Below are 26,633 nucleotides of genomic sequence, written 5' to 3' on the forward strand. Positions count from 1 at the left end.
CGCCAACCCGGGTGCCCTCTAATCTTTTCCACCCCGGCGCGGAATACACGTTGTTATACGCACTGAAGCGCATGCCAATGTGCACCACCCGTAGCAACAAAAACCTAGCGGTGGGCACTCTGCCAATCAGCTGGGGGGCAGTGGATCTCTCCCCAGCGGCCCCCCGAGAACCCCGCTTACAGGGAACACTGGCGCCAACCCGTCTGGCTGCAAACAAGCACCTCAAGGAAGTACGTGGGGTGCATTTCGTGTCTTTACAGTGCACATTAACAGCTGGAAGCGGGAGAACTAGTGCCGTGTGCCCAGTGTAGGAATCTCAGTGCTAGGTACAAGGGTTGAGCCCTCCTGGCTCGCTGCACTTGTGACCCATGTTAAATGTGAGCCTGATGCTTTATATGCGGCTGGCTCATGCCAGACCCCCTGAGCTATGTGCAACGCTCCCTCTAATCTTTTCCATCCACGGGCAGAGGTTTTTTTCCATCCATGTGTGGAATAATTGTAATGTGCACTGAGGCATGTGCAAATGTGCACCACCCACAGAACCAAAACCCCTCTCTCAGGGCGCTCTGCTAATCGGCTGGCTGGCATTGGACGCTCTCCTGAGCACCACACAAGCGCTCAGCTTCCAGGGTACACTGGCCATGTGTCGGCCACACCGCACTGCTCAGGGCTCTGGTGCTGCAGAAAGCGCTTGGCAGTGCAGACCAAGTAAAGCAAATAGAGGCTGGCAAAACAAAGTGCCATCTGTTGCAGTACCGGGACTAGCACATGGCATGAGGGCCACCTAGCGGCAGGGTGTGCAAGCAGCACCTACAGGCAGCAAAGCCAGGAGCTGGGCATAAACAAGGACCCCTGGAGCCAGCCACGCTGTCTTGCCAGAATTTGCCGCTGCACCCCATGAAATACATCGCTCAGAGGCATCGTGGCCAACGCTCCCTGTAAGCGGGCAGATTGTGCTCAGGAGAGATTCCAATGCCGCCTAGCTGATTAGCAGAGCACCCGGAGTTAGGGGTTTGGGTTTTTTTCAATTCTACTGGTGGTGCACATCCGCACATCCCTTGGTGCACACGAAAAAATAATTATTCCACACATGGATGGAAAAGATTAGAGGGAACATTGATCACAGGCCGGCTCATTCCTGGGCGTGACGACTAGGAACGTGGAATTGTAACCGTCTTTCTGATCCAGGAGGCTCAGTCCCCTGCCCCAGTCCCAGCTGTGAGGCCCAGTAAGAGTTGCATCCTTCCGGTAGCACCCAGGGAGGGCCCAGCCCCGGACCAGGCATGGGCCGGGCTAGGTTGGATGGACGCAGCCTGCAGGGCCAGGCTTATGGGGCACCCTGTGGCTGGGCTTGCCCATTTGGCACACGCCTCTGAGCTAAGATGGTGCCTTTGCGCATGCTGACGCGATCCAGCCATGCCACACCCAGCTGTGCCCCCCCCCCCCCCCCCCGGTGAGCTCCTTCCCTCCACCTACGGGCTGGCTGCTCTTCCCTGCTCATTGGCCACTGTAGCTCTGTTCCTCTAACACCCAGCAGGGCAGAGTTGAGTGATGGGTTCTAAGGATGGGGGGGGGGGGTCCCTCCAGCCATTCACCGGGGGCTAGGCTGGCATTGCCTCCCCCCGCTGCCAGACAAGGCTGACACCAGGCTGTGGGCCTGCCAAAGATCGGGGACAGCTGCCCCGCACCCAGCCCTCCGGGCGCCCGTCCTCCAACTGCAGCGCAGGCGGGTGGAGCTCCGAGGGGAACCCCGGCTCCCCGTGCTTTGCAGAGGCTGCCTTGTCCCCCTCTGCCAATCCAAGGCAGTGGACTTCAAGCGGGGGAGCAGGCAGCATTGCCTTTCCCTGGGCACTCCCAGCCAAGTGCAGGCGGGGTGCCAGTGGCAGAGCTGAGGGGCTTCAGGACAGAGGCCTGGCCAGGTGTCCGGGGCAGCTGCCTCTGCAGTGACTTGGTCTGTGTCCTCCCCTCCCTCTCTCCTCCCCCTGGTACACCCAGTCCCGGGCCTTTCACATGGCGCCCGTTACTTTCCCCTCCCCGACCGTCATCAGACGGTAGCCTGATCCGGAGAGGTGCGGGCCAGCGATCCATCTGTGATGAAAGACTGGGCCAGGAGCCGCTCGCTGCTGCCCACTAGTGCCAGGAGCTGGCACTTCCCACGTGCAGGCTTTTGGGGCTGCAACCCGCCCTTTCGCACATTTGCTGGGCTAACTCACCAGCTTCTCTCCCCCGGCTCAGAAGTGGCTGAACGCTGCTCCGGCCAGAAGAGACAGTCTGCCGAATGTACGACAGCAATGAGCAGCACGCGGGGCCCACGGGACATTTTGTTACCGTTGCTCACGTGCAGGGTTGCCTGATTCAGCTGGTTTCCAGCCGTGTCGGTTTTTTCCTACCAGTGTTACTCAAGTGACGTGCCCGTAAAGCCAGAGCCAGGCAGGAAGGTGCGCGCCGATTGCACACAACAGTGAGCGTGAGAGCCAGGCTCTGCAGCCAATCCTAGTGCTGCAACAGGGTCATCGGCACCTCCCGCACATTTGAGGGACGCCAGTGCCGTGAGCAAAACGGTCCCGGCCCGGGAGACCGTCTTGGTGATGACAATCTTGCAGCCCATGGAGATGGAGCGTCTCTCATGTGGCCCACTCACCAGTCTCGGTTGAAGATGTGCATCATACATCACAACCTCTAGAGTCCTCGCAGGCTGTCGTTCAGCGTGCCTGCTGCAAGGTCAGGACCACTACGGGTATGTCTAGACTGCAGGCTTCTTTCGGAAGAAGCTTTTCTGGAAGAGAGAACTTCTTCTGAAAGAGAGTCCACACGGCCAAAGCGCGTCGAAAAGGCGATGTGCTTTTTCGAAAGATAGCGTCCACACTGAATGGATGTTATCTCGCATTTAAGCGGATTGCTATGGACAGAGCAGCCAGCAACGCACCTGTGCTTTGTCCTCTTTCCGCTTCTTGTGACAGAATTCCCTCTTCCCTGTCCATACACGCCTTTTTCCAAGAGTTCTTTTGGAAAAGGCGTTCTTCCTCGTAGAATGAGGTTTACCAATGTCGGAAAACCCCTCTGTTCGTTCAATTTTCTTTTGGAAGAATGCGTTTGCATTGTGGACGTAAGTGAAGTTTTTTTGGAAAAACAGCCGTTAAAAAACAAACAAAAAACCCCCAAAACCCTGCAGTCTAGATGCACCCTAGGTGGTGTATTGCAGATTCACTCCGACTGCTGACCCAAGCCAGCTGCTGTGGAAGTAGCAGTGGCACTTACCTCGGCTTTGCCTGGAGAGGCGACACACAACTGGGAAAAGGCGTTTTGGTCTTGCCATTGGGCGAGTGCTCAGGCGGTTATTAAAGGTAAGCGGCCAAGAATATGTTGAAGAGGAGATCAGTGCCGTTTTGCTCCTGTACGCCCACTTTCCTTTTTCAAAACTGGCATGTCCAGGCTGGTCTTCTCATGAAAACCTCTAGCTCCCATGGCTTGTGAATTCCATCACGGAAAGGGCAGGGCTGTCCCTTCACTCAGGTAAAGGCAGCAGTGTGGGCGCACGGCAGGGGTTTCTTGCGCGAGAAAGCCCCATGGCTAAAATGGCCATCGGAGCTTTTTTGCGCAAGTGTCCACACTGCCATGGATGCTCTTGCACAAAAGCACATGGCAGCATGGACGTGTTCTTGTGCAAGGGTTCTTGTGCAAGAACCCGCCAGCGTAGACATAGCCAGTGTGTGCTTGGCTGCTATGCTTCAGTAGCAAAGCTCCCCTTTAGCAAAGCTGCACTTTGTAGCTCTGTAGTAAAAGCATCACCCCATGTCCTCCCAAGACAACCAAGCTATACACATGACAACAATGTTGTTGCTACAGGTGTCCACACTAGGGGCTTATGCCAGCACAGATCCATCAATCAGGGATCATTTCTCCAGACCAATGTTCCCACTAATCCTTTCCATCCATGTGCAGATTTTTCCATTCATGTGCAGAATATTTTTTTCAAGTGCACCTAGGCACGTGTGAATGTGCACCACTGGTAGAAGCAGAAAATCTCATTGTGGGAACTCCGCTAATCAGCTGGGCAGCATTTGAATTTCTCCTGAGTGGTCGCACAAGCACACAGCTTACAGGGAACACTGCAGACCAACTTGTCTTGTGGCTGGCAGAAAAACAAAATGGCCACCAGCAAAAAAGCCTCTTCTTAAAGGGGCCATGCTGATTTTTTATTAAAAAAAAAAAATTTTTTTTTTTTGCTTAGTAACTGCTGTCAGGTTTTTTTTTTTTGTTCTCAATAATTTTTGTCTCTCCCTCCTTTTTTTCCCAACAGAATTTTTTTCCCCAGTGGTTTTTTTTTGGGGGGGTGGGAGGAGTGTTTGGCATTTTTGGTTAAACCATCTGGCAACCCTAACCACAAGGAGTATTTGGGTTTCAGCGAAACCACAGTAAGATTCTCAAACTGTAAGTGTCCACCCAAAGGGCCTTGAGTATCAGGGCCTTGCCGCTTTCACTCAGTCTCCTCCTGTAGGCAAGGCCTTAGACTCGAGCACTCCCAACCAACAAGCAGCTTTGGAACACGATCCTATTGATCTATCCATTCCTCACTGACCCCACAGCCTGATCCCTCCCTACATCCTCCCCGCCCACAGAAAAACAACATTTGCACCTGTCAAGAGCAAAGGTTCAGAATCACTTGTTTCAACAGAGATATCCTCTAAGTATAGGCAGGGAGGGGAAGACTTTGTTGTTTGATCCTGCTCCCCAAACAAACACACAAACAGCTGTTGGGAGTACAAAAATATGTTTTTTTTCCTTTTAATTATATCAGTTATCAAAGAAAAAAAGCAGTGGTAACAAAAATACAAAGCTCTGAGGTTGTTTGTGGTTTTTTTCAGGTTTTTTTTGTAATACAAGCTGAGCAGCTGTGTGATTTAATTGAGCTTCTGCTCTGAGTCTCTGCTGGCAGAGTATGAGTACGCTTTTCCCAGGACCAGCCGGTCACGCAGCAGCTTGAAGAAGGCGTAATAATTGCTGAAGAGGATCAGAGCCAGTGAGATGGTCTGGTGCCACTTCTCTGACGAGATCAGGGAGTAGAGCTGGTAGAAGATGACGGCTCCTTCCAGCAGAATTAAAATGTTCAAGATCCTCAAGGGTTTGCTGAAAAAGAACTGGAGGATAAAGAGCCAGGGTAAGGAGCCGCATGGGAGTTAGTTCTGCCTTGAGCATGCTACGGAAAATATGGGACACACCACAAATGGATGCCCAAGGAGCTAACACACACAAAGGCCTGGCTGCACTAGACCAGGCAGGTCGGCTTCAGGTACGCCACCCAGCAACGCAAAATGCACAACCGAGTCTAGCCGAGCCGCCGCAGCATCTACACTGCGGGAGGCCAAGGAGAGCACGTGCTCCCGTCAGCTTCCCTTACTCCTCACAGAATGAGATGTACAGGCGACCGGTGGGGGCTGCCCTCAGCAGTTGATGGGGGGAGCAGGAGGGTGTCTACACTACACCCGCTAAATCGAACACTAGAAGATCGACCTCCGGAGGGTCAATCTTCTCTGTAGTGTCCACCTGCCCTAAGATTTTGCCTCTAGCAGCACACTCGCTTCTCACCCACGATGAAAAAAACGTTGGTGATCTGATCTCCGGGACACGGGCACAGAGGTCCTTCCCCGAAAGCCCCCCCCCTCCCATTAGTGCTCAGGATAGGAACAGAGAAAGCACAGGACTAACACTCAGACCAGGGGCTATCCCTGGCTCTGTCACTCCCCTGCTGCGTGACTGTGAGGAAATCACTCCTTCTCGCTGGGCTTGCTTGGCTTCCAGCTTTGTCTCTCTTGTCTGTTTAGTCCCTGAGGTCTTTGGGGCAGGGACTGTCTGCGTGCGCAGCGCCCCAGACAAGGGGGCCCTGGCCCTGTTGTGCAAGGAATCACTCATAAAGGAGGAGGAACACCGCCAGCTTACATGAAAGCGGAAGTGTGAGACATCAGATGGCACAGCCACGTTGTAATGGCCCACGGCTTTGTACACGTTCTTGCTGTGTTTCACCAGCACCCCCTGGGGCCACATGCATTCTTCGGTCCACCTGCAAGAGAAACCGGCTCCTGTAGTCGCCACCTCCAGAACAACAGGATCAGGCACAGGGAAGGTGGCAGTGGCTCTGAACAGTGTCTCCAGAGGGGTCAATGACATTCCCCCATTAGTGGTGGTGGTGGGGGGGGAGGTGTACAGCAATGCAGCTACCCACAGTTCTAACCCTTGAGTCCAACACTAACGACTCTTGTAACCATTTGCTAAGACACTGAGGCACGGTGATTTGCGAGGGCAGACTGTGGCTTGTTGCGTCAGCGTTTAATAGCCACTTTTCACCAACACATCAGAGGTTTAAATTATTAATGGAGATATCCCTATCTCCTAGAAGGAGAAGGGGCCTTGAGAGGTCATTCAGTCCAGTCTGCTGCCCTCACAGCAGGACCAAGAACCATCCCTGACAGATCTGCCCCAGATCCCTAAATGGCCCTCTCAAGGACTGAACTCACAACCTTGGGTTCAGGAGGCCAATGCTCAAACCACTGAGCTATCTCTCTCCCCTGGCCATAGACGGGGTACATCAGACCCAGACAGTGTCAGGCTGATTAGCAGCCACTTTGGAGCAAGTCTGGTTTCATTATTCCTGATGCTGACCTGGGATCTCTCCCGTCCCCCGTCCCCCGCAGGAATAGAAGCCTGGGAGAAGAACGCCCCGCCCCCACACACAAGAGAGAACAAACCCGTGCTAGCCAGTGGGAGCAGGTTCCTTACTGATGCTGTAGCACATTGGAGCACAGGGCTGGGTCGACTTTCTGCCAGCAGCCCAGGTGCGCTGCAGCTTTGTGGAGGAGGTCGCAGTAACGGGCAGGCAAGAGATGCTGCATCAGAATCACCGAGGTGCTGATGGACACCAGCAGGAACAGCTCGCACGACCACCGTTTGTCGTAGTACTGAGTGTTCTGTCGGGAGCACGAACACAACGGGACAAGGCGTTAGGACACCCTGGCCCCACAGAGCAGTGTTGGAAGGCGGGAACCAGCCCCGTTTGCTGCAGCAATTACAGCTGCTTGGGAAACCAGAGCAGGGCCAGAGCTGTTCCAGCCCTACAGTCAGCAGCAAGAAAAGGTGAAACTTCTGAGCACTTGGGATGAGAAATCGAGGCCCTGCTGGGTGAAAGGAACCTATTGGGCACAGTCACTTTCCTATGCTGGGACCCCACCATGATGACTCGCCTTTTGCTCAGAGAAGAGCGGGCCTGCGCTTTCAGAACAGGTGGCTCTGAGATCGAGTCCCATGGCTTGCAGAAGTGACAGGCATGAAGCCAGAGGCATGGTTCCGATTACAACAGGAACCCGAAGTCTCCACTCTCTGCTCATCCGAATACATGTGCTATACTGTACAATGGACTATGAAAATCCAGTAAAACAGACACAGGAGAGTCCCCTCTATTACAATCTACCCTCTCCCTAAGGAGAGGTTGGAAAGAGAAGAATTTCAGTTTTATTCTGGTCTTGGATCTGCCCCCACAAGACATTAGAGAGCATGAAAAGCTGGCATGGCCACAACCAAAGAGAAAATTCTGCAACTCTCTAGTAGGGATGTAATAGTGGAGTCGATTAACCGACAAACAAAAGCTTATCGGTTAATGCTATATAGACCACATGCAATTCCCTGCCCCCTCTCGCCAGTACATTTTTAGTAGGCTGGTCAGCATGCTCATGCCGGGTCTGGGACCTACCCCTGTTGCAGCTCAGCATTTAAAGTGTATTAGGAGCCAAGCAGGCAGACAGCTTGGCTCAGTTCCGGCTCACGCCAGGTCTGGTAGTTCAGACCCACCCTCAGAGAGGGGCTGCAGCCACCCCACGCTGCTGCCTCTGTATCAGAGGCAGCAGCGCAGGGCGGCAGGTAGCCAGTCTGTGAGGGGAACTGGTTTTTAAATTGGCTTCTCTCATGGACCAGCTCCTGCCTGGCACCCCGCGCTGCTGTCCCTCTGATACAGAGGCAACAGTGTGGGGTGGCAGGGGGCTCCTCAGGAGTGGGGCCAGAGAGCACTGGCTGCCAGCCCCCGCCCCCGGGGACTATAGAATAGTTGAGTAACCGATAAGAATTCACGAGGTTAATCGAATATTCAATTAACCGATATTTAACATCCCTACTCTCTAGGGGAAAATCAGCTTCACCCGAATAGACAGAAGTTTGCATAACTCGAGATAATCACAGTGTTCGATAGCAGAAACACGCTGTAGGGTTCTGTATTTATTATGTTACATTCATGCTTTTCTGGCTTTTTTAAGCATCACAACATTCAGACCCTTTCTACTCCACAAAGCGAACCACATCACAGAAGAATTTGGAATTAAGCAAATCCATCTGAGACAGGTGCACGCTGATTTGTAGGAATCTGTGTGTAAACCAGACTCTCGACTTACTGCACCCACTTCCCATGCACCGGGTGAGAACTAACCTCGTGAGAGCCACCCCCGCCTCCCACAGACCAAGTGTCTACTTCTGCTAGTGACTCAAACCAACCTGCTTTGCTTGTCCCACCAGAGGAAGGAATTACAGAAGCGCCTGCCAGGGCAGCGAGCACACAAGGGTGTAAGGCACTCACCTTCACAAACCAGACAGGCACGAAGGCCACATAGTAGGCACTGAGCATGGAGCTCACCAGCACCTCTTTCATCCTCCAGTTAAAGTCCATCTTCAAGTACTCCACCTCACTGCGGATGAGGTCTGGGGAGAGGCAGCAGGCATGGGTGGGCATGGCCTCCATGCCGTATATGTGTTTGGTATGCTGCTTCCAGGTCTCTTTTAAAACGGTTAGATAGTCTTTACTCCTGGAGTTTACTTCCCCCGTCTCTTGAGGGCCAATGTTAGCCACCTGGGAGAAGAGGGCCGTCTTCCGAAGGTCACAGTTCAGCTGCAGAAAAGGAATGTACATGCCGAACCTGGAAAAGGACAGAGGCAAGAAGGCTGTAACAAACGGTCCTCTGTTCCCCCAGTCTGACTCCCATCACCATGAGAGTGGAAGTGTCAGAAGTGTCAGCACCCAACTCTCTCTTCTGAATGGAGTTCAGGATCATGAGAGCCACTTCCCACCCAGCATCTAGAAAGGGACAACTAGAGGGACGCTGCCATATCACCCTGGCCCTGTATCTATTGGGAGCTAGACACACCACATACTTACTGTGCCCTGTTGCTTTGGGATGTGCATTGCCAAAGGTGCCCGGTCAATTTTAATACTGCTTGCTCCTGATTTAACTGGAGACACTTCTAGCAGTTAGGTTCTCCTCCCTGAAAGTTCCTCATCTTTTGCACCCATGTCTATCAGATAAAATCACACCATCTCGGCACTATCCACAGCAACACCGCGAGCGGTGCTCCTTATGTCTGCCCACATACAGGCTCACTGCCTCATCTCATTTACCCTGGGTCACCTTAAAAACTGGCTGGGCACGGCCCCTTACTTTTCTGAGATGCTCCTCATTTCACTGGCACAGAGTGATTTTGACGCCCGAAATCACATTTGCTTACAACACTTAGTCTGCCCCTGTTCACCATGGGGCAGGAAAACCTTTGCCAAAGTGGGGAAGAAATACTGCTGCCTGCATAGAAATAGAACCAGATTCCTCAGATTTGGTCAAGTGGCAGGGAAAAGTGCTTGTTTCTGCCCATCTCGCTTAAGATAGATGGAGGAAGACAAAGAAGTGGGAAGCTCTGGGAACTGAGCAACCACGGACAAGTTTGAGAAACGAACTATTTGTACAGCCTGAGAAATCTCAATGCGGACAGTCGTTTTACAAAACCCTGGGCAATTAAATTCTGGTTAACTTAGCCTGGGCAGGTCATTCAAGTGGAATAGGAAAGACATATACTTAGCCCCCAAACAGCTAACCTAATATAGTTTTGATCTACTGACAGAGTGAAAGATTCGGTTCCAAGGAGATCAAGTGCTCATTTACTTTCAGGCTACATCTTGCCGGGACTGATTGATTGGAGAGGCGGGTTTAGAAGTTCAGTATCAAACCACAGCTGGGAGGAGAGCGGTACTTACGGGTAACACAGGAACAAGAGATTGAGGAACGAATAGGTTCTGAAGAGGTGAATTATTGATCGGCACAGGCTCCAGCCTGTCCCAGTGAGGACTGCAAACCGAGTCATCACAAGGAAAATGGAACGTGCCAGGGAGACTTTGCCACTTTGTGAAGCCTGCAGATGAGTAAGAGCAGAGCAGGAGTTAGATGATTTACCCTCCTTCCAGAAAGTAGACAGAAAAACTAGCAGCATAACTAGTGAACGAGTTCTACTCAGTCCAGCTAAGCCAGCACCACAAAGTAACAAAGGCGGCTCAATCGCTAGGTACCATGTGGCTGCAGCCAGCTGAGAGGGGCCTGGTTTAGATCAGAATCTGCATGTGGACTCTTCAAGATCAAGAAGCTGAACCTTGGGCACAGATTTCAAATACACTTCCCATTTTGCTGGCGGAGAGGAATGGCCCCTCTGGTTTTTTGTCTAGCCCTGGTGTGTCATCTGTCTACTACAGCCTTGAAGGCCACTCAAATAAGAAGCAGCTTGCTTTCTTGAACACAGTGGGAAGGAAAAACCTCCAGTCTCCAATTTAACGCAGCAAGCCTCTGAAGTCAGCTAAATCCAACCAGCAATATAAACTGTTGCTTATTCAGCTTCTTCTTTGCAGGAAACAGGAATAACTAAAGAGGAAGGGAAGATGAAAGGAGCCAAACATCATTCTTTAGTAAAGGATAAAGTAGGGCTTCAAGTGATTATGAAATAGAATATTATTGATTTAAATATTTTGGATGTTTTCTACTTTTTTCAAATAAATTGATTTCAATTACAAGAGAGAATACAAAGGGTACAACGCTCACTTGATTTTTGATTACAAGTATTTGCCCTGTGAAACAAAATATTTTTCAATTCACCTAATACAAGTACTATAGTGCAGTCTCTTTATCATGAAAGCTGAACTTACAAGTGTCGAATTATGTACAAAAAGCTCTCAAAAATAAAACAATGTAACATTTTAGTGCTTGTAAGTCCATTCAGCCCTTGTTCACTTCTTGTTCAGTCAATCACTCGGACAAACCAGTTTGCTCACTTTTGCAGGAGACAATGCTGCCTGCTTCTTGTTTACAAGGTCACCTACAATGAACGAGAGAATGAGCGTTCTCATGGCACCGCTGTAGTTGTTGTTGCAAGATATTTACATGTCAGTTGTGCTAAACATTCATACACCATTCCAAAGGATGTGTATCCACGCTGATGACAGGTTCTGCTTGATAACAAGCCAAAGCAGCGTGGACTGATGCATGTTCATTTTATCTGAGTCAGATGCCACCAGCAGAAAGCTGATTTTCTTTTCTGGTTGGTCAGGTACTGTAGTTTCCACATCGGAGATGTTCTTTTAACATTTCTGAAAGCATGTTCCACACCTCATCCCTCAGCTTTTGGAAGGCACTTCAGACTCTTAAACCTTTGGTCAAGTTCTATAGTTATCTTTGGAAATCTCATGTTGGTATCTTGTGTCTTGTGAAATCTGCAGTGAAGTGTTCTTAAAATGAACAAAATGTGCTGGGTCACCATCTGAGATTGCTATAATATGGAATATATGGTAGAACGTGGGTAACACAGAGCAGGACACGTACTATTCTCCCCCAAGAAGTTCAGTCACAAATTTAATTAATGCATTATTTTTTAATGAGCATGTCATCAGCATGGAGGCATGTCCTCTGGAATGCTGGTCAAAGCATGAAGAGTCATACAAATGTTTAGCATCTCTGGCACGTACATACCTTGCAGTTCCAGCTACAAAAGTGCCATGAAAATGCCTGTTCTCACTTTCTCACGACATTGTAAATAAAAAGAGGTCAGCGTTATCATCTGTAAATGTAAACAAACTTGTTTATCTTAGCGACTAGCTGAACAAGAAGTAGGACTGAGTGGACTTGTAAGTGCTGAAGTTTTAAATTTTGTTTTGTTTTTTTGAATGCAGTTATGTAACAAAATCTACAGTTGAAGGCTGCACTTTCACAACAAAGATTGTTCTACAGTACTTGTACGAGGTGAACTGAAAAATACTATATTTTAAATCATTTTTACAGTGCAAATATTTGTAATAAAAATATACACTGATTTCAATTACAACACAGAAAAATATATATATCAAAATGTAGAAAAACATCCTAAATATTTAATAGTTTTTCAATTGGTATTCTATTGTTTAACAGTGCAATTAAATCCAATTAAGCATGATTAATTTTTGAGTTGTGATTGACAGCCCTAGGTTAAACCAACCTACTACAGTCCAAAACACCACCAGAAATTCAGTAACCAAATATACCTAAATATAGTGAAACTCATATGAGTAATGGATTGAGACATCCCTATACATCAGTTTTCCAATAGGAAACCACATCTAGATTTTATGTTGCAGTCAGTTCAAAACCCTTCAGAAGAGGGAAGGAAAAAAAGCAGTTTATAAGGGAGTCGGAACACTCGATTTTACATTCCGCTTCCAGTACATCTAAACTACACCCTATATCAGTGTTTCTTAAACTTTTTGAGACTACGGAACAACAAACAATATTTTTTTATGCAGAACACCTATGAAAATTTTCTTTAAAAAAAAAAAACAAAAACAAAGAAGAGGTCGTGGTACACCTGTGAGTTGTTCACGGAACACCAGTGTTCGGCGGAACATAGTTTAAGAAACACTGCCCTATATTCAAGCTCCAATAGCATTGCAGGAAGTACTATCTATCATCTGGTTTTTACTTTTAAATTTATCATTCCATTCCAAGAATCTTTTACACCTGGTTGTCAGCACAGACCTTTGAAAACCTACACCACTCTAAGGGCTTAGAGTACCCACAGATCTCTCTTATTGTGGTTTTACTGATGGCTCTAGAGCAATAACAGCTAGAGCACACTGTGTTGTACTCCATATTCTTTATGAAAATATGCTTATGATATGGATATGACATAACAGACGTACCTTATGCAAGATGGCTCATGTAAGATATCACTGGAAAGGTTGTGATTTATTGAATGTGATTATCTAATTTGTATACCTGTATCATGTCTGTATCTAAAGTTAGAAATACGGATCACATATTTGTATTTCAAATGTGTTATTTGAGGTGTTACCCATAAGTAACCCTTTGGGTACAACAAAAGAAAAATGCCAGTGTTTTTCCACTGGGAGACTAAAGGATTCCCACCATACATAAGAACTACATAAAGCCAGGGAGGGATATCATCAGGGTTTTCCTCTGCCACCCTGCCCAAAGAGAGTCTGAAAACACCTAGAAGCAAGAACTGAAGTGGGGCAGAAGAGCTGATCCCAGAATGGAAGGGCAACTAGCTCATGAGTGATAATACTTGAAATCTCAAACTGAAGGCCAGCGCAGCTGCCTTTCAAGACGGTCTGTGATGGGCCTGTGACAACATTTAGGGTGAGGAATTACTATTTGTAGCTAATTTCTTCAGTGAATCAAGCGCAAGTTTGTGCTAGTTGTTTTATGTGCTTAATAATCTGCTTTGTTCTGTTTGCTATCTCTTGAACCACTTAAAATCTGTTCTTTAATAAAATTGGTTTTGTTAATTATTAAGCCCAGTTCATGTAATTTCTAGCTGTGGGCAAGAAGTAGTGCATACCTCTCTTCATACAGAGGAAGAGGGTGAAATTGTATGAGCTTGTGCTGTGCGGATATTTCTATTAAACAGAATTAGTTTGGATTCACCTCCCAAAAGGGGTGTGCACGTCTGCTCTGGGTGATTCCTTTCACACAGAGCTGACTTCAGTCTATGTCGGCAGCTGGGTGTGGCCCTACCTGTGTGTGCTGCAAGAGGCCGGAAAACCTAATTCAGCAAAACAGGGAAAGGAAATTCAGGCTGGTGGAGCAGGAGAGGCTGAATGAAATGCCAGTACATCAGGTGGCACCACCAAATGGGGTGTGCCCCCATCACAATGGGAGTAGGCGGCACAGTTAACAAGGCTGGCGTTTTAGCTTGATAAGGTTCTATATTGAGTTGAAAGACACTTCTGTGCTTTCTTTTACCTAAAGCACCCACAATATAGCAAGGCAAACACAGATGCTACTCAGGGAAGGCTGGGAAGGAGAAAACAGTTTTGAGCTCGGGCTGTGGCTTTACCTCCTTCACAATGGCACCGATCAGCCTGCGCGCTAAGACGATTGTCGTCACCGTCAGCACGTTGAAGTCAATGAGATGAAAGTTCTGCAATGACAAAAAGGAAACTCTCCCATTTTGCAACAGGTAGCAGAACAGCCTGAGGGTGGTGGGAAAGAGACCCACGCTACTCCTACCTCTCTCCTGGATTATCAGGAGAATGCCCAGGGGGCACGGTGCCAGGATGTCCACACTTTGCTCAAATGAGTGTCACCTGACAATTTACCAATGGCCTGAGACACCTCATTTGCATGAAGTGGGGATGATTATAGCCACCTTAGTATTAACAAAAAGGTGCAGCCTATAGAGACTAAGTCCTAGGATGCAATGAGGTCAGGCTACTCAAAGACGGAACAGCGCCTGCTTGGACCCATAGTTGCAATAAGCCGTGTTTTTGTATTATGGTTCAAGGCAGCTACAGGCCACAGTGCAGAACACAGCGCATGATGCATCTGAAAGGATGGGAGAGCTCCACACCCCAGCCCAGAATAATACTATTAGCCAGGAGAAGCTACAGCTTGTTCCTTTTGGGAAAGAGGTTTCTCTTAACATTTTAGATCTCCTTTTCTGCTCCTCTCCCCTGCTGTATGGACACGCAGTCTCTCCAGTCCACCAAGGACTGAAATTAAGAGGATCAACTTTATTCAGAGAAGGAAAGTCAGTGTTGGGCTGGAATCCCAAATCTCATGATTCTTAACATTACAAATAAATTCAACATAAAAACTGGCAGGAGCCAGGGTGCTTGTACATTCCTTTTTTTCTCTAGGTCTGTTCTACAGTAGAACCTCAAAGATACAAAGAGTTATGGACCGACTGGTCAACCAGACAGCATGTGAAACTGGAAGTAACCGTTCAGCCAGAGCAGGAGCAGCATTGGGGTCTACGCTCCTTTCCTCTACACAGTAGGGCTGCATCTAGACTGGCAAGTTTGTCCTCAAAAGTAGCCGCTTTTGCACAAAAACTTGCCAGCTGTCTACACTGGCCGCTTGATTTTGTGCAAAAGCACTGACGTTCTACTGTCCAAAATCAGTGATTCTTGCACAAATGCTTTGACGTTCCCGTTCGGGCAAAAGCCCTTTTCCGGAAATACTTTTGTGCAAGAGGGCCAGTGTAGTCAGCTAAAAACTGTTTTGCACAAAAAAGCCTCGATGGCAAAAATGGCGATTGGGGCTTTCTTGCGCAAAACCGCGTCTAGATTGGCATGGACGCTTTTCCGCAAAAAGTGCTGTTGCGGAAAAGTGTCCGTGACAATCTAGACGCTCTTTTCCGCAAATGCTTTTAACGGAATAACTTTTCCGTTAAAAGCATTTGCGGAAAATCATGCCAGTCTAGATGTAGCCTAAGTGCTAGTTTCACTCTGTTCCTGCCCCTGGCCAGGAAGAGAAGGGGGTGCTGTTTTCCCACATCCCTCTTCCACTCCCACCCAGGCTGGAAGGAGGACAAGCTTGCCCAGGTAAGAAGCTGCCTCAGGAACCTGGCCCAAAGCGTGAACTGCTGGAACTGGAGGTGTGTTTTGTTTAGTGTTTTGGACAACCTCTTTTCCTGGGCCATCTGTAACTGTGAGGTTCTACTGTGTCACTTTCTAGTGAATCAATACATAGCCCTATAGTCCCTACCAGGATAGGATGCTGAGCTGTTTTGCACAACACCGCGAAAAAGCCACTGTCATGAGAGCTGGGCTAGACTGGGTGTTGGCTCTTAGACTGATGTGCTGTCCGAATAGGGCATCTACCCAGACGCTGTTGAAAAGTAGGAGGCACTGAGATACCGTTGGGAAGGGAATGGGTTTTGGGTGCTCAGCAATCTGGAGAGCAACCACGCATATAGGAGTGTGACTGCAGGTACCTGCCGAGGCCAGGGATCTATGAGAGTACAGCAGCACATACCCAGGTACCTACCAGTGAGGTGTGTGATGGAGGATGGGAGGGTGGGTACCACCACACAGTTTTGTAGATATTGATGTAGTGGACAAATAGAGCGATGAGATGGCAGAAGAAGAGCTGAAGTTCAAACAAGATACTCCGCTCCACAGGCAGCTCTGGGATCTTACAGTGCCGGAGGGGAACCACTGTCTGGGTTGCCAGAGGAGGGCTGGAGAGGCCTGTACCTGAACCGCTCCTACCAACATAAACCAAAACCCACCAATTACTCTCCAGAGATATGCTGGGGAAAAAACAATGCCCATCCCGAGCCCCCACACTCACACTGCCGAGGATGGACGGGTCTATGCTAAGTGGAAAGTCCAACCTCAAAGCTACCCGCAGAGGCTGCAAAGAACAGGTACAACCAATACGCAGAAGATACCTCTTGCACGCAGAGGCAAGACAACATACAGAAATAGTGTTGCGGGCTCAGTAGGGATGTGAATGTTTAACCAGTTTACTGGTGGGGTTGGAGGAGCCCCCCAAGGCCCGCTGCAGGTGGGGAGCTGCTTTAACCCCAACTGTTAACCAGCTGGAGCAGCCCCCATTCACAGCACGGGTGCTGCTTTAGCGCAGCCCGGCTAGAACACACACACGCACCTCTGTTTAATTGGTTAACCATAACATCTGGCTGGTTAACCAATTAAACAGGCTTTTACATCTCTAACGCTCAGGATATGCTGATACCCTTTTGCCTGGTCTAGGCATGGCATCTGGTTTGTATAGCAACCGCAATTTTTGAAATCAGGTCTGCCTGCAGCACCAGGACATCTGATTCCTCCACTTTGAGCAAGCTCTGAGAGCAGTGCTTGTACACATGCAGCCCTACAGGGACAACTGTTATAGTTAGCTGCAAGTATTTCTGCCTCATGCTGCTTATTTACATTGTGTAATGGGTATGCAGATTCAGTGCCATAAAATAAAGAGATTTCTTATTCTCCCAGAGAGTCTCTTATGCCACAGGTCTAATTCCAGCTATGGACCACTCACTCAAAGAGAAGGGTATAAACGCAAATCAAGCAAGGTGCATCCAGTGAATGATCCCTAAGCAATACTCAGTATTAGATCTTGGATTTCTAAAGGGGCTTCAGAGCATTAGATGCCAAACTCCCATTAAAAATCCCATCCCAGATCCACAAAAGTCACAGCTATAGTGACAGCAGAAAAGCTTCTGTTAAGAGAATGGAAAAAAAGAGAATCAATCCAAACTTCTTCAAAATGTAAGACTGTGAAGCCTGAAAGCCTTAAACACCCTGCATCGTGGCAACTCTGATGGTCAGAGCTTGTCCTCTTCAAGGAGCCAGCCAAAGGTGCTGGAGAACAGAGAGAGAGGTAGACACCAGACGACACGTTTGCTCAGAAAAGAGACAAAGCATGGAGACAGGACCGAGGGTGGTGACGGAGGCTACGCTGCTGCAAGCTGGTCAGTCTCCTGGTTTGGACCGAGGGGAGCCAGGGGCCACGTGCTACGGATCCCCACTCCTCACGATCGACTTTGCCAAACGTTCCTGCTTACTGTGCTAACAAGATCTGTTCTACGGTGTTTCCAATGACCCTTCTGTTTTACCTCGGCGGCTGAGTCACTGCTGACTGCAGAGATGTGATGGGTGGGGCACGTAAGGCTTCCCCAGGTGGACTCACTGTGGGGAGCTCATGTTGTGAACAGGGGTGCTAAACGCTGCGTAGTCAGACCCAGGCGGCACTGGAGCCCAGGAAACTTGCCCTGGTGAGAGTGTGCCCTAAGGGGGGAGACAATGCATTAGAGTCCTGACGGACTTCATTCCGAGCACGCCAGAACACCGAGTCTGACTCCATGACAGTGTCTTGCCCAAACGAACTAGCCAGCTCTAACAACTCCAATGGAATTGCAGCAATGTGGGTGGCAGCACAGGCTGTCCTTGGCCATGCAGGACCTGGGGTGTTTACGCAGGACTGAGAGGTCCTGCCGTGACCTTACTGCTTTTGAGACTGGAGCTAGCTAGATCCACGCTGGCTCAGGTATGTCCACACATGCTGCATTCATACCTCTGATTGCAGTATAGATTAGGGATGTTAAATTAAGATTAATTGGCTAATCAAACAGTTGATGCAATTTGCATTGACTATTCGATTAGTTGATAAGGGCGCCTCTGCCTTTGAAGTGTAGCAACAGCCCCTCCCCCCCACTAGCCCCATGCTTCCTGCAGCATTTCAAAGAGACAGTGCTGCATGAAGCCCGGGGTCAGCAGGGGAGTCTTTAGCTAACCCTGGGCTCCACTCAGTGCTGCTGCTTTGAAGTACCCCCCACCTTTGCTGCCTCTTTCTGATAGGGGAGGGGAGGGAGTGACTAGTTGACTTGTCTGTTGACTATCCGATAAGCATTTGCTTACTGGATAGTCAACTAGTCGTTCACATCCATAGTATAGATATACAGAGGCTCAGGTGTGTTACTGAATCGAAAACTTAACATTCACAGCATTAGCTCCCAAGTCCTCAAAGCCCCAAAACTCGCAGGATTGATTCAGCCCTTCAGCCTTTGGAACTCCTGTTGGAAACACCGCTTCTATCATACAGGTATCCAGGAGACAGAGACAGGAGGCCTCATAGGCTCTGTGTGGACACTAGATATCTAAGGGAACTTTTTATGAGTAAGATTCTCACCCTGCCAAGACTTTTCCCTGCTCATCACAGGGGCTTGCCCTTCATCTCCAAGGAGGCATCCTGCACCTCAGGGCTGCTATATGTATATGGATTATAAAATGCTCTGAAGAACGGCTCTATAAATAATATGAAAGAAACATCTCAGCCGGGGGCCACAATCATGGAGTACATTAAGGGATATTCACCGGCAGGGTCAAGGATGTTCTAGCCAAGGGATTTATGACGTGCTCATCATGTGGTTATCTGAGTGCTGATTTTCCACCTCTTCCCCTCTCCTCCCCACACCTCTGTGCTTTCCCCACAGAAGTCAGGCTGAGAGCGAAAGCATATAATCCACGGCTGAGCTGTCACCATTCAACCAGTTTAGGATTTGTGAAAGAAAATCCATCTGCCCTAACGAACCACTGTCCCAGAAGTGCATCAACTGCCATGCACTGCTGGAAATGGTTGACTTAACAAGCAGGACTCTGGAGCCATTTTTTAGATAAAACTTTGTCTATAGCACTCCTCTCCCCAAGGATCTCCAAGTGCTTTAAAACACTTGTTGGGTAGCTAACCATCATGTGCCAAGCACTTGGGAGTCCTTGAGTGTATCACTACCCACATTTTCCCCTATTGCTATTTTGTGTTAAGGACAAAAAACATACTCCAGAGAAGTTGTCATGGATAACCAAGACCGTTGCAAGCTGACATCCATGTACCAAGAACAACAAAAAAACACTGAACCACTGACAAAACGGCTACGGTAAGGGATGGGAAAACATGAACCAGCCTCAAGCTGCATGTTTCACGGAGGAGAAGCGGTCACAGTACATAAAGGAATACAAGAGATGCACATTTACCTGGTACGTGAGCGCACACCAGTGACCGATGAACTTGTGGAATGTCCAGTACCCCCAGGAGCCCCAGTTTCACAAAGAGGATTTCGGCAGTAAGATGTCCGGTTAGGGCCCCGCCTTCCCCCTGCCATAACAACAAAGGGTATGGAGGCTGCCCTGAGAGGTTGATCGCTCTTCACTGTTTAACTATTTCTTCAGTCCTTCCAACTGAAAAGGAAAGATTTATAACACACATGGATTTGGAGCAGAGTAGGCAGGTAACTTTCCTTCTCCTCTAGCACCTCAAAGCACCAAAGACTGTCACAGAACAGGTCGTGTGGGTGGGGGAGTGGCACTATATGTGAAAGAAAATTTAGAATCAAATGAAGTAAAAATTTTAAATGAATCAACATGTTCCATAGAATCGTTATGGATAATAATTCCCTGCTCTAATAAGAATATAACAGTAGAGATCTATTATCGACCACCTGACCAGGACTGTAATCGTGACTATGAAATGCTAAGGGAGATTAGAGAGGCTATCAAAATAAAGAACTCAGTAATAGTGGGGGATTTCAACTATCCCCATATTGACTGGGTACATGTCCCCTCAGGACGAGATCCAGAGATAAAATTTCTTGATACCTTAAACGACTGCTTCTTGGAGCAGCTGGTACAGGAACCCACAAGGAGAGAGGCAATTCTCGATTTAGTCCTGAGAGGCACGCAGGATCTGGTCCAAGAGGTAACTATAACAGGACCGCTTGGAAATAGTGACCATAATTTAATAACATTTAACATTCCTGTGGGGGGGAGGAACACCTCAGCAGCCCAATACTGTGGCATTTAATTAAAAAGGGGAACTATGCAAAAATGAGGAGGTGAGTTAAACAGAAATTAAAAGGTACAGTGACTAAAGTAAAATCCCTGCAAGCTGCACGGACACTTTTCAAAGACACTATAATAGAGGCCCAACTTAAATGTATACCCCAAATTAAAAAACATAGAAGAACTAAAAAAGAGCCACCGTGGCTTAACAACCATGTAAAAGAAGCGGAGAGAGATAAAAAGACATCTTTTAAAAAGTGGAAGTCAAATCCTAGTGAGGTAAATAGAAAGGAGCATAAACATTGCCAAATTAAGAGTAAAAATATAAGAAAAGCTAAAAAGGAGTTTGAAGAACAGCTAGCCAAAAACTCAAAAGGTAATAACAAAATGTTTTTAAATACATCAGTAACAGGAAGCTTGCTAAACAACCAGTGGGGCCCCTGGACGATCAAAATATAAAAGGAGCACTTAAAGACGATAAAGTCATTGCGGAGAAACTAAATGCATTCTTTGCTTCAGTCTTCACGGCTGAGGATGTTAGGGAGATTCCCAAACCTGACCCGACCTTTGTAGGTGACAAATCTGAGGACTTGTCACAGATTGAAGTGTCATTATAGGAGGTTTTGGAATTAATTGATGTTACTGTTAAGTTTAAGTCACCGGGACCAGATGGCATTCACCCAAGAGTTCTGAAACAACTCAAATGTGAAATTGCGAAACTATTAACTATGGTTTGTATCCTATCCTTTAAATCAGCTTCTGTATCCAATGACTGAAAGATAGCTAATGTAACGCCAATATTTAAAAAGGGCTCTACAGGTGATCCTGGCAATTACAGACCGGTAAGTCTAATATCAGTACCGGACAAATTAGTTGAAACAATAGTAAAGAATAAAATTGTCAGACACATAGAACAACATAATTTGTTGGGCAAAAGTCAACATGGTTTCTGTAAAGGGAAATCATGTCTTACTAATCTATAGAGTTCTTTGAAGGGGTCAACAAACATGTGGACAAGGGGGGTCCAGTAGATATAGTGTACTTAGATTTCCAGAAAGCCTTTGACAAGGTCCCTCACCAAAAGCTCTTACATAAATTAAGTTGTCATGGGATAAGAGGGAAGATCCTTTCATGGACTGCGAACTGGTTAAAAGACAGGAAACAAAAGGTAGGAATAAATGGTAAATTTTCAGAATGGAGAGGGGTAACTAGTGGTGCTCCCCAAGGGTCAGTCCTAGGACCAATCATATCCAACATATTCATAAATGATCTGGAAAAAGGGGTAAACAGTGCGGTGGCAAACTTTGCAGATGATACTAAACTGCTCAAGGTAGTTAAGACCAAAGCAGACTGTGAAGAACTTCAAAAAGATCTCACCAAACTAAGTGACTGGGCAACAAAATGGCAAATGAAATGTAATGTGAATAAATGTAAAGTAATACACATTGGAAAAAATAACCCCAACTATACATATAATATGATGGGGGCTAATTTAGCTACAACTAATCAGGAAAGATCTCTGAAGATGTCCATGCAGTGTGCAGCAGCAGTCAAACAAGCAAACAGGATGTTAGGAATCATTAAAAAAGGGATAGAGAATAAGACGGAGAATATCTTATTGCCCTTATATAAATCCATGATACGCCCACATCTAGAATACCATGTACAGATGTGGTCTCCTCATCTCAGAAAAGATATACTGGCATTAGAAAAGGTTCAGAGAAGGGCAACTAAAATGATTAGGGGTTTGGAATGGGTCCCATATGAGGAGAGATTAAAGAGACTGGGATTTTTCAGTTTGGAAAAGAGACTAAGGGGGGATATGATAGAGGTCTATAAAATCATGAGTGGTGTGGAGAAAGTGAATAAGGAAAAGTTATTTACTTGTTCCCACAAAATAAGAACTAGGGGCCACCAAATGAAACTAATGGGCAGCAGGTTTAAAACAAATAAAAGGAAGTTCTTTTTCACACAGCACATAGTCAATCTGTGGAACTCCTTGCCTGAAGAGGTTGTGAAGGCTAGGACTATAACAGGGTTTAAAAGAGAACTAGATAAATTCACGGAGGTTAGGTCCATCAATGGCTATTAGCCAGTATGGGTAAGGAATGGTGCCCTTATCCTGTTTGTCAGAGGGTGGAGATGGATGGCAGGAGAGAGATCACTTGATCATTACCTGTTTGATTCTCTCCCTCTGGGACACCTGGCATTGGCAGACAAGGTACTGAGCTGGATGGACCTTTGGTCTGACCCAGTATGGCTATTCTTATGTTCACCCCTAGTGTGTTATACCTATTTTACAGATGGGGCAATGTAGAAAAGGGGTTCAGACCTGAAGAAGAGCTCAGTGTTGCTTGAAAGCTTGTCTCTTTCACCAAGAGAAGTAGGTGGCCCAATGAAAGATACTACCGCACCTATGACTCTCTCATATCTTGGGATTAATGTGACTACAACAATTCTGGAGAAAAAAAAAGATCCTCAGAGGTATTTGGGTTCTTTCATTGAAATGAATGGAAGTAATGTATCTAAATACTTCTGAGAATCTGGCCAGAAAAGGTCAAATGTCTTGCCCAAAGGTTACAACCACCTGCAAATATAACCCAGTTTTAATCACAGTTTTATGCCTTAACCACAAATCCATTCTTCCTCTTTTAAAGAGTCCTTGAAGAAGAAAAAAGTTGGGCTTCTGCCATTTTTGCTTCCTTCCGATGGGCAAAGACCGTAAACACTTGGTGGCAGGACTATCTGTATAGTCCATGACTGGGGCTCTGAGGTACCACCACGATCTAAATAATAATTTCAATCTTTCTTACAACTAAAATATTTGCTTTTTTAGGCTGAACTTTTAAATCGTGTCTTGGCTGGAACTAAGCATGTTAAATTGCGGTTACCCAGCTAATCATATAGTCGATACAAATTGTATCGACTATTAGTCAATAGGACCGCTCTGCAGGGCCATAGTGGGGGTAGCTCCAGGAGCCAGCTCGAGCCGGGAGCGAGCATTCTTGGCTTGTGTTTGCTCTGAGAGCCACCCATGCTGCGACTTCACATTTAAAATGGAGAGGCGCAGTGTCCTTGCAAACTGGGACTGCTTGGTCCTGGCTCGCACTAAGTCCAGCAGTCCCTGTTTACGGGGGACAGCTCCCTGCTGGGACCCCTGCACCGGGACTGCTTCACAGCAGCCTCTCCTATCCCCCCACTGCTGCCTCTGATAAGCACCCTGGAGACAGTGCTGGGGAAAACCAGCTTTTAAGGTGGCTCAGCTCAGCACCAGCTCACATTCCCACCCCCCCCCACTGCCATTCATGGAGGCAGCAAGGGGGGGGCACAGGGATCACGGGACAAACAGGGACTCAAGCAATCCCCACTGGCATCATTTCCCCACTGTGCCTCTGCCTCCCCTGTGGAGACGGTGCTGAGGGAAACCTGCTTTTAAGCCCAGCTCCCCCAGCACCGGTTCCTGTCCCCCCCCCACCCTTTGCTGCCCCGATACAGGCAGTGGGGTTAGGGGGGAAGCGACTAGTCGCTTACATTCCTAGCTGGAAGATGCCTATGGAAGTAGTAAGGCGGCCACAACACATTTAATAAGAAAGCGCAAATTGAGCTTTTCTTGGGTCTTGATTGCTTAAAACGCTGTTGTGTTGTTTATCTTTAATTCTCCCTTAACCGAATTCTGTTAATTGGGATAGAAATTAAGGCTCAACAGCCAAGTCCCTCGATTAAACCGTAAGAACGGCCACAGTGGGTCAGCCCAAAGGTCCATCCAGCCCAGTGTCCTGTCGGCCGACAGCGGCCAGTGCCACCTGCCCCAGCAGGAAAGAAGAGAACAGGAAACCACCAAGCGATCCGTCCCCTGTCGCCCTTTCCCGGCTTCTGGCGAACAAAAGGCGAGCGCAGGGGCGGACGATCATTTTCGGGACGTGACCACGGGCTGCACTTTTCCACGGGTGGAGGCTGGGTGCAGGAGGGAGCCGGGTAGCGGAGTGGGGCACAGAGGAGGGGGTGGGGTCCGCGGGGGGGGGTCACAGCACAGGCAGCTTCCCCCCGCCCCCAGCGCAGACACAGAGGGAGCAGCTCTGAGCCCTGGGGCTGCTCCCCTGTGGGCCGGGCCCGATAGGGAGGCTTGGCGGGGGCTCCCCCCACGACCCCCCCCGGCCATCCGGGGGGGGGCAATGAACGGGCTAGACACCGAGTCAACACCTGGGGGGGGTCACTCAGAGCCCCCCCCGCAGCATGAACGCGCCCAGGCCCAGCTGCGGGAGGGGGGGCCCGGCCCCAGGCGAGGGGGGGCAGAGCGGACCGCGGGGGGGACTCCTAGCGGGGGGGGGGCGGGAGCCCTGCCCCCTGTGCGAGCCGCCCCCCTCTTACGCCGAGGGGCGGGGCGCCGAGCCCATCCCGAGCCCTCTCACCCATCTCCGCTCCGGCGGCGGCTCGGCCTGCGGCGGGGACAATATGGCGGGCGGGGCCTGGCGAGGGAAGGAGGCGGGGCGAGGGGGAGGGAGAGAGAGAGACGGCGGCCAGGAGCGGACACACTTCCTCGGCGCGCGAGCGGGCCCCGCCCCGCCAAGGGGCAGAGAGGGGCTGGCCCCGCCCCCTCCCCCGCCGCGGATGGGGAGAGCGGGGGACGCAGGGCGCGCCGCCGCTGCACATAGGGGGAAACTGAGGCACGCAGCCTGCGGCAGCGCCCGAACCCGGGGGGTGCTGGTTCCCTGTACCCCCCCCCCGACTGCAAAATCCCACGTCGCTGTCATCCCCTGCGCTATAGCCACTAGACCTCGCTTCCCTCCCAGCTCTGGGTTCCTGGCCCGCTGTAACCACCGGACACTCCTATTCACGACTGTGCAGAGGCACAGCTGTAGCCACTACCCCACACTGCCTCAGTAGCTACGGCCGTGGACTTTTGGACCCAGTTTCTATATAGACAGACCCCAGGCAACGGCAGCCACGTGCTAGGCAGCCAGGCGATGCATTTCCTTGCCCCAGCTGCATCAGGCTGGTAGCTGCCTTGTAGCCATTGCTGGCTTCCACGCTGGACCCTGCCTTCCACAGGCCCTTGACCTGGCAAGCATGGCTCCTGCACTGTGCCCTTTCTATTAAATAACCACAGCACCAGTGAGGGTACAGGCTGGGAAAATGTGGTATAGAGCAGCCATTTTTCATCGCTGTTTTCAACTCTATTATGTATTTGAAGGGAAAGAAGAGGGGAGCAGTACAGAAGTAGGAGTGAAAAGCTACCAGGAAGCAAGGAAGGTGCTGCTCAGATACTGCCTTCTCTTTAAAAAAAAAAAAGAATAGAGTCACTCTGCATTTTCCTCCACGGGGGACCCATATATTTGTACTTACAACCTCTGGCTGCATCTAAACTGCCAAGTTTTTCCACAAAAGCTCTCTACACTGGCTGCTTGATTTTGTGCAAAAGCACTGACTTTCTACTGTCTGCAATCAGTGCTTCTTGCGCAAATGCGTTGAGGTTCCCATTCGGGCAAGAGCCCTTTTCCGGAAATGTTTTTGCACAGGAGGGCTAATGTAGACAGCTAAAAACTGTTTTGCGCAAAAGAGCCCTGATGGCAAAAATAGGGAGCGGGGCTTTCTTATGCAAAAAGCACATCTAAATTAGCATGGACTCTTTTCCGCAAAGAGTGCTGTTGCAGAAAAGCGTCCGTGCCAATCTAGATGCTCTTTTCCGCAAATGCTTTTAACAGAAAAACTTTTCCATTAAAAGCATTTGCAGAAAACCATGCCAGTCTAGACATAGCCTCTGTGTTTTTGAAAACTAGGACTGCTGTAGGTTTTGCAGTGGAAGTAGGGGGAAAACATATGTACCATACAGAACCTAGTTTGTCTTCTACAAAGAACACACACGCACGCGCCAGATAACAGCTACATACATTAGCAACCATTTAACAGTTTACCACCAACTACGCTGGGGAAGTCACAGTCCGAGAGCCTTCCCCAGTTGTGGTCAGCCTGTGTGTTACTCCGTACTAGACTTATGTTTCTGCAGGATTTATATGTTTAAACTGTTTCACCGTTACAAATGAAGTACAGGCAGGGCCCAGCATAGGTTGTAAACTGATGGAGGAAGGGTGGGAAAGGTTAGTAAATACCTTAGAAACTATACAAAAAAAAAAAAGCTAATATAAAACGAAGCCATTTCAGGGCTCAAGTCAAAGCTCAAGTCAAAGTGACAAAAGGTCTAAAATTACTGTAATTT

The 26,633-nt window shown here is 48.6% G+C and overlaps 1 protein-coding gene across 7 annotated transcripts in view; it reads right to left on the minus strand.

Moving 5' to 3' along the window:
• Positions 1 to 4,754: 4,754 nt before the first annotated feature.
• Positions 4,755 to 26,633, minus strand: part of TMEM39B (transmembrane protein 39B) — a 30,919-nt gene continuing 9,040 nt past the window's right edge. For 3 of the 7 annotated variants that reach the window (XM_075908558.2, XM_075908560.2, XM_075908559.2), the window contains 8 exons: positions 19,616 to 19,819; positions 16,110 to 16,329; positions 14,176 to 14,259; positions 10,058 to 10,212; positions 8,615 to 8,951; positions 6,775 to 6,962; positions 5,938 to 6,058; positions 4,755 to 5,138 (listed from right to left, as the gene is read on the minus strand). In XM_075908558.2, the coding sequence (XP_075764673.1) occupies positions 4,902 to 5,138; positions 5,938 to 6,058; positions 6,775 to 6,962; positions 8,615 to 8,951; positions 10,058 to 10,212; positions 14,176 to 14,259; positions 16,110 to 16,329; positions 19,616 to 19,743 (1,470 nt within the window). In that variant the 5' untranslated portion in view covers positions 19,744 to 19,819 and the 3' untranslated portion in view covers positions 4,755 to 4,901. The other 4 variants (XM_075908556.2, XM_075908557.2, XM_075908562.2 and 1 more) reach the window with 4 other exon arrangements.

The sequence above is a fragment of the Pelodiscus sinensis genome, chromosome 26, assembly GCF_052426305.1.
Source record: "Pelodiscus sinensis isolate ZL-2025 chromosome 26, ASM5242630v1, whole genome shotgun sequence".
In the NCBI taxonomy this organism is placed as follows: Eukaryota; Metazoa; Chordata; order Testudines; family Trionychidae; genus Pelodiscus; species Pelodiscus sinensis.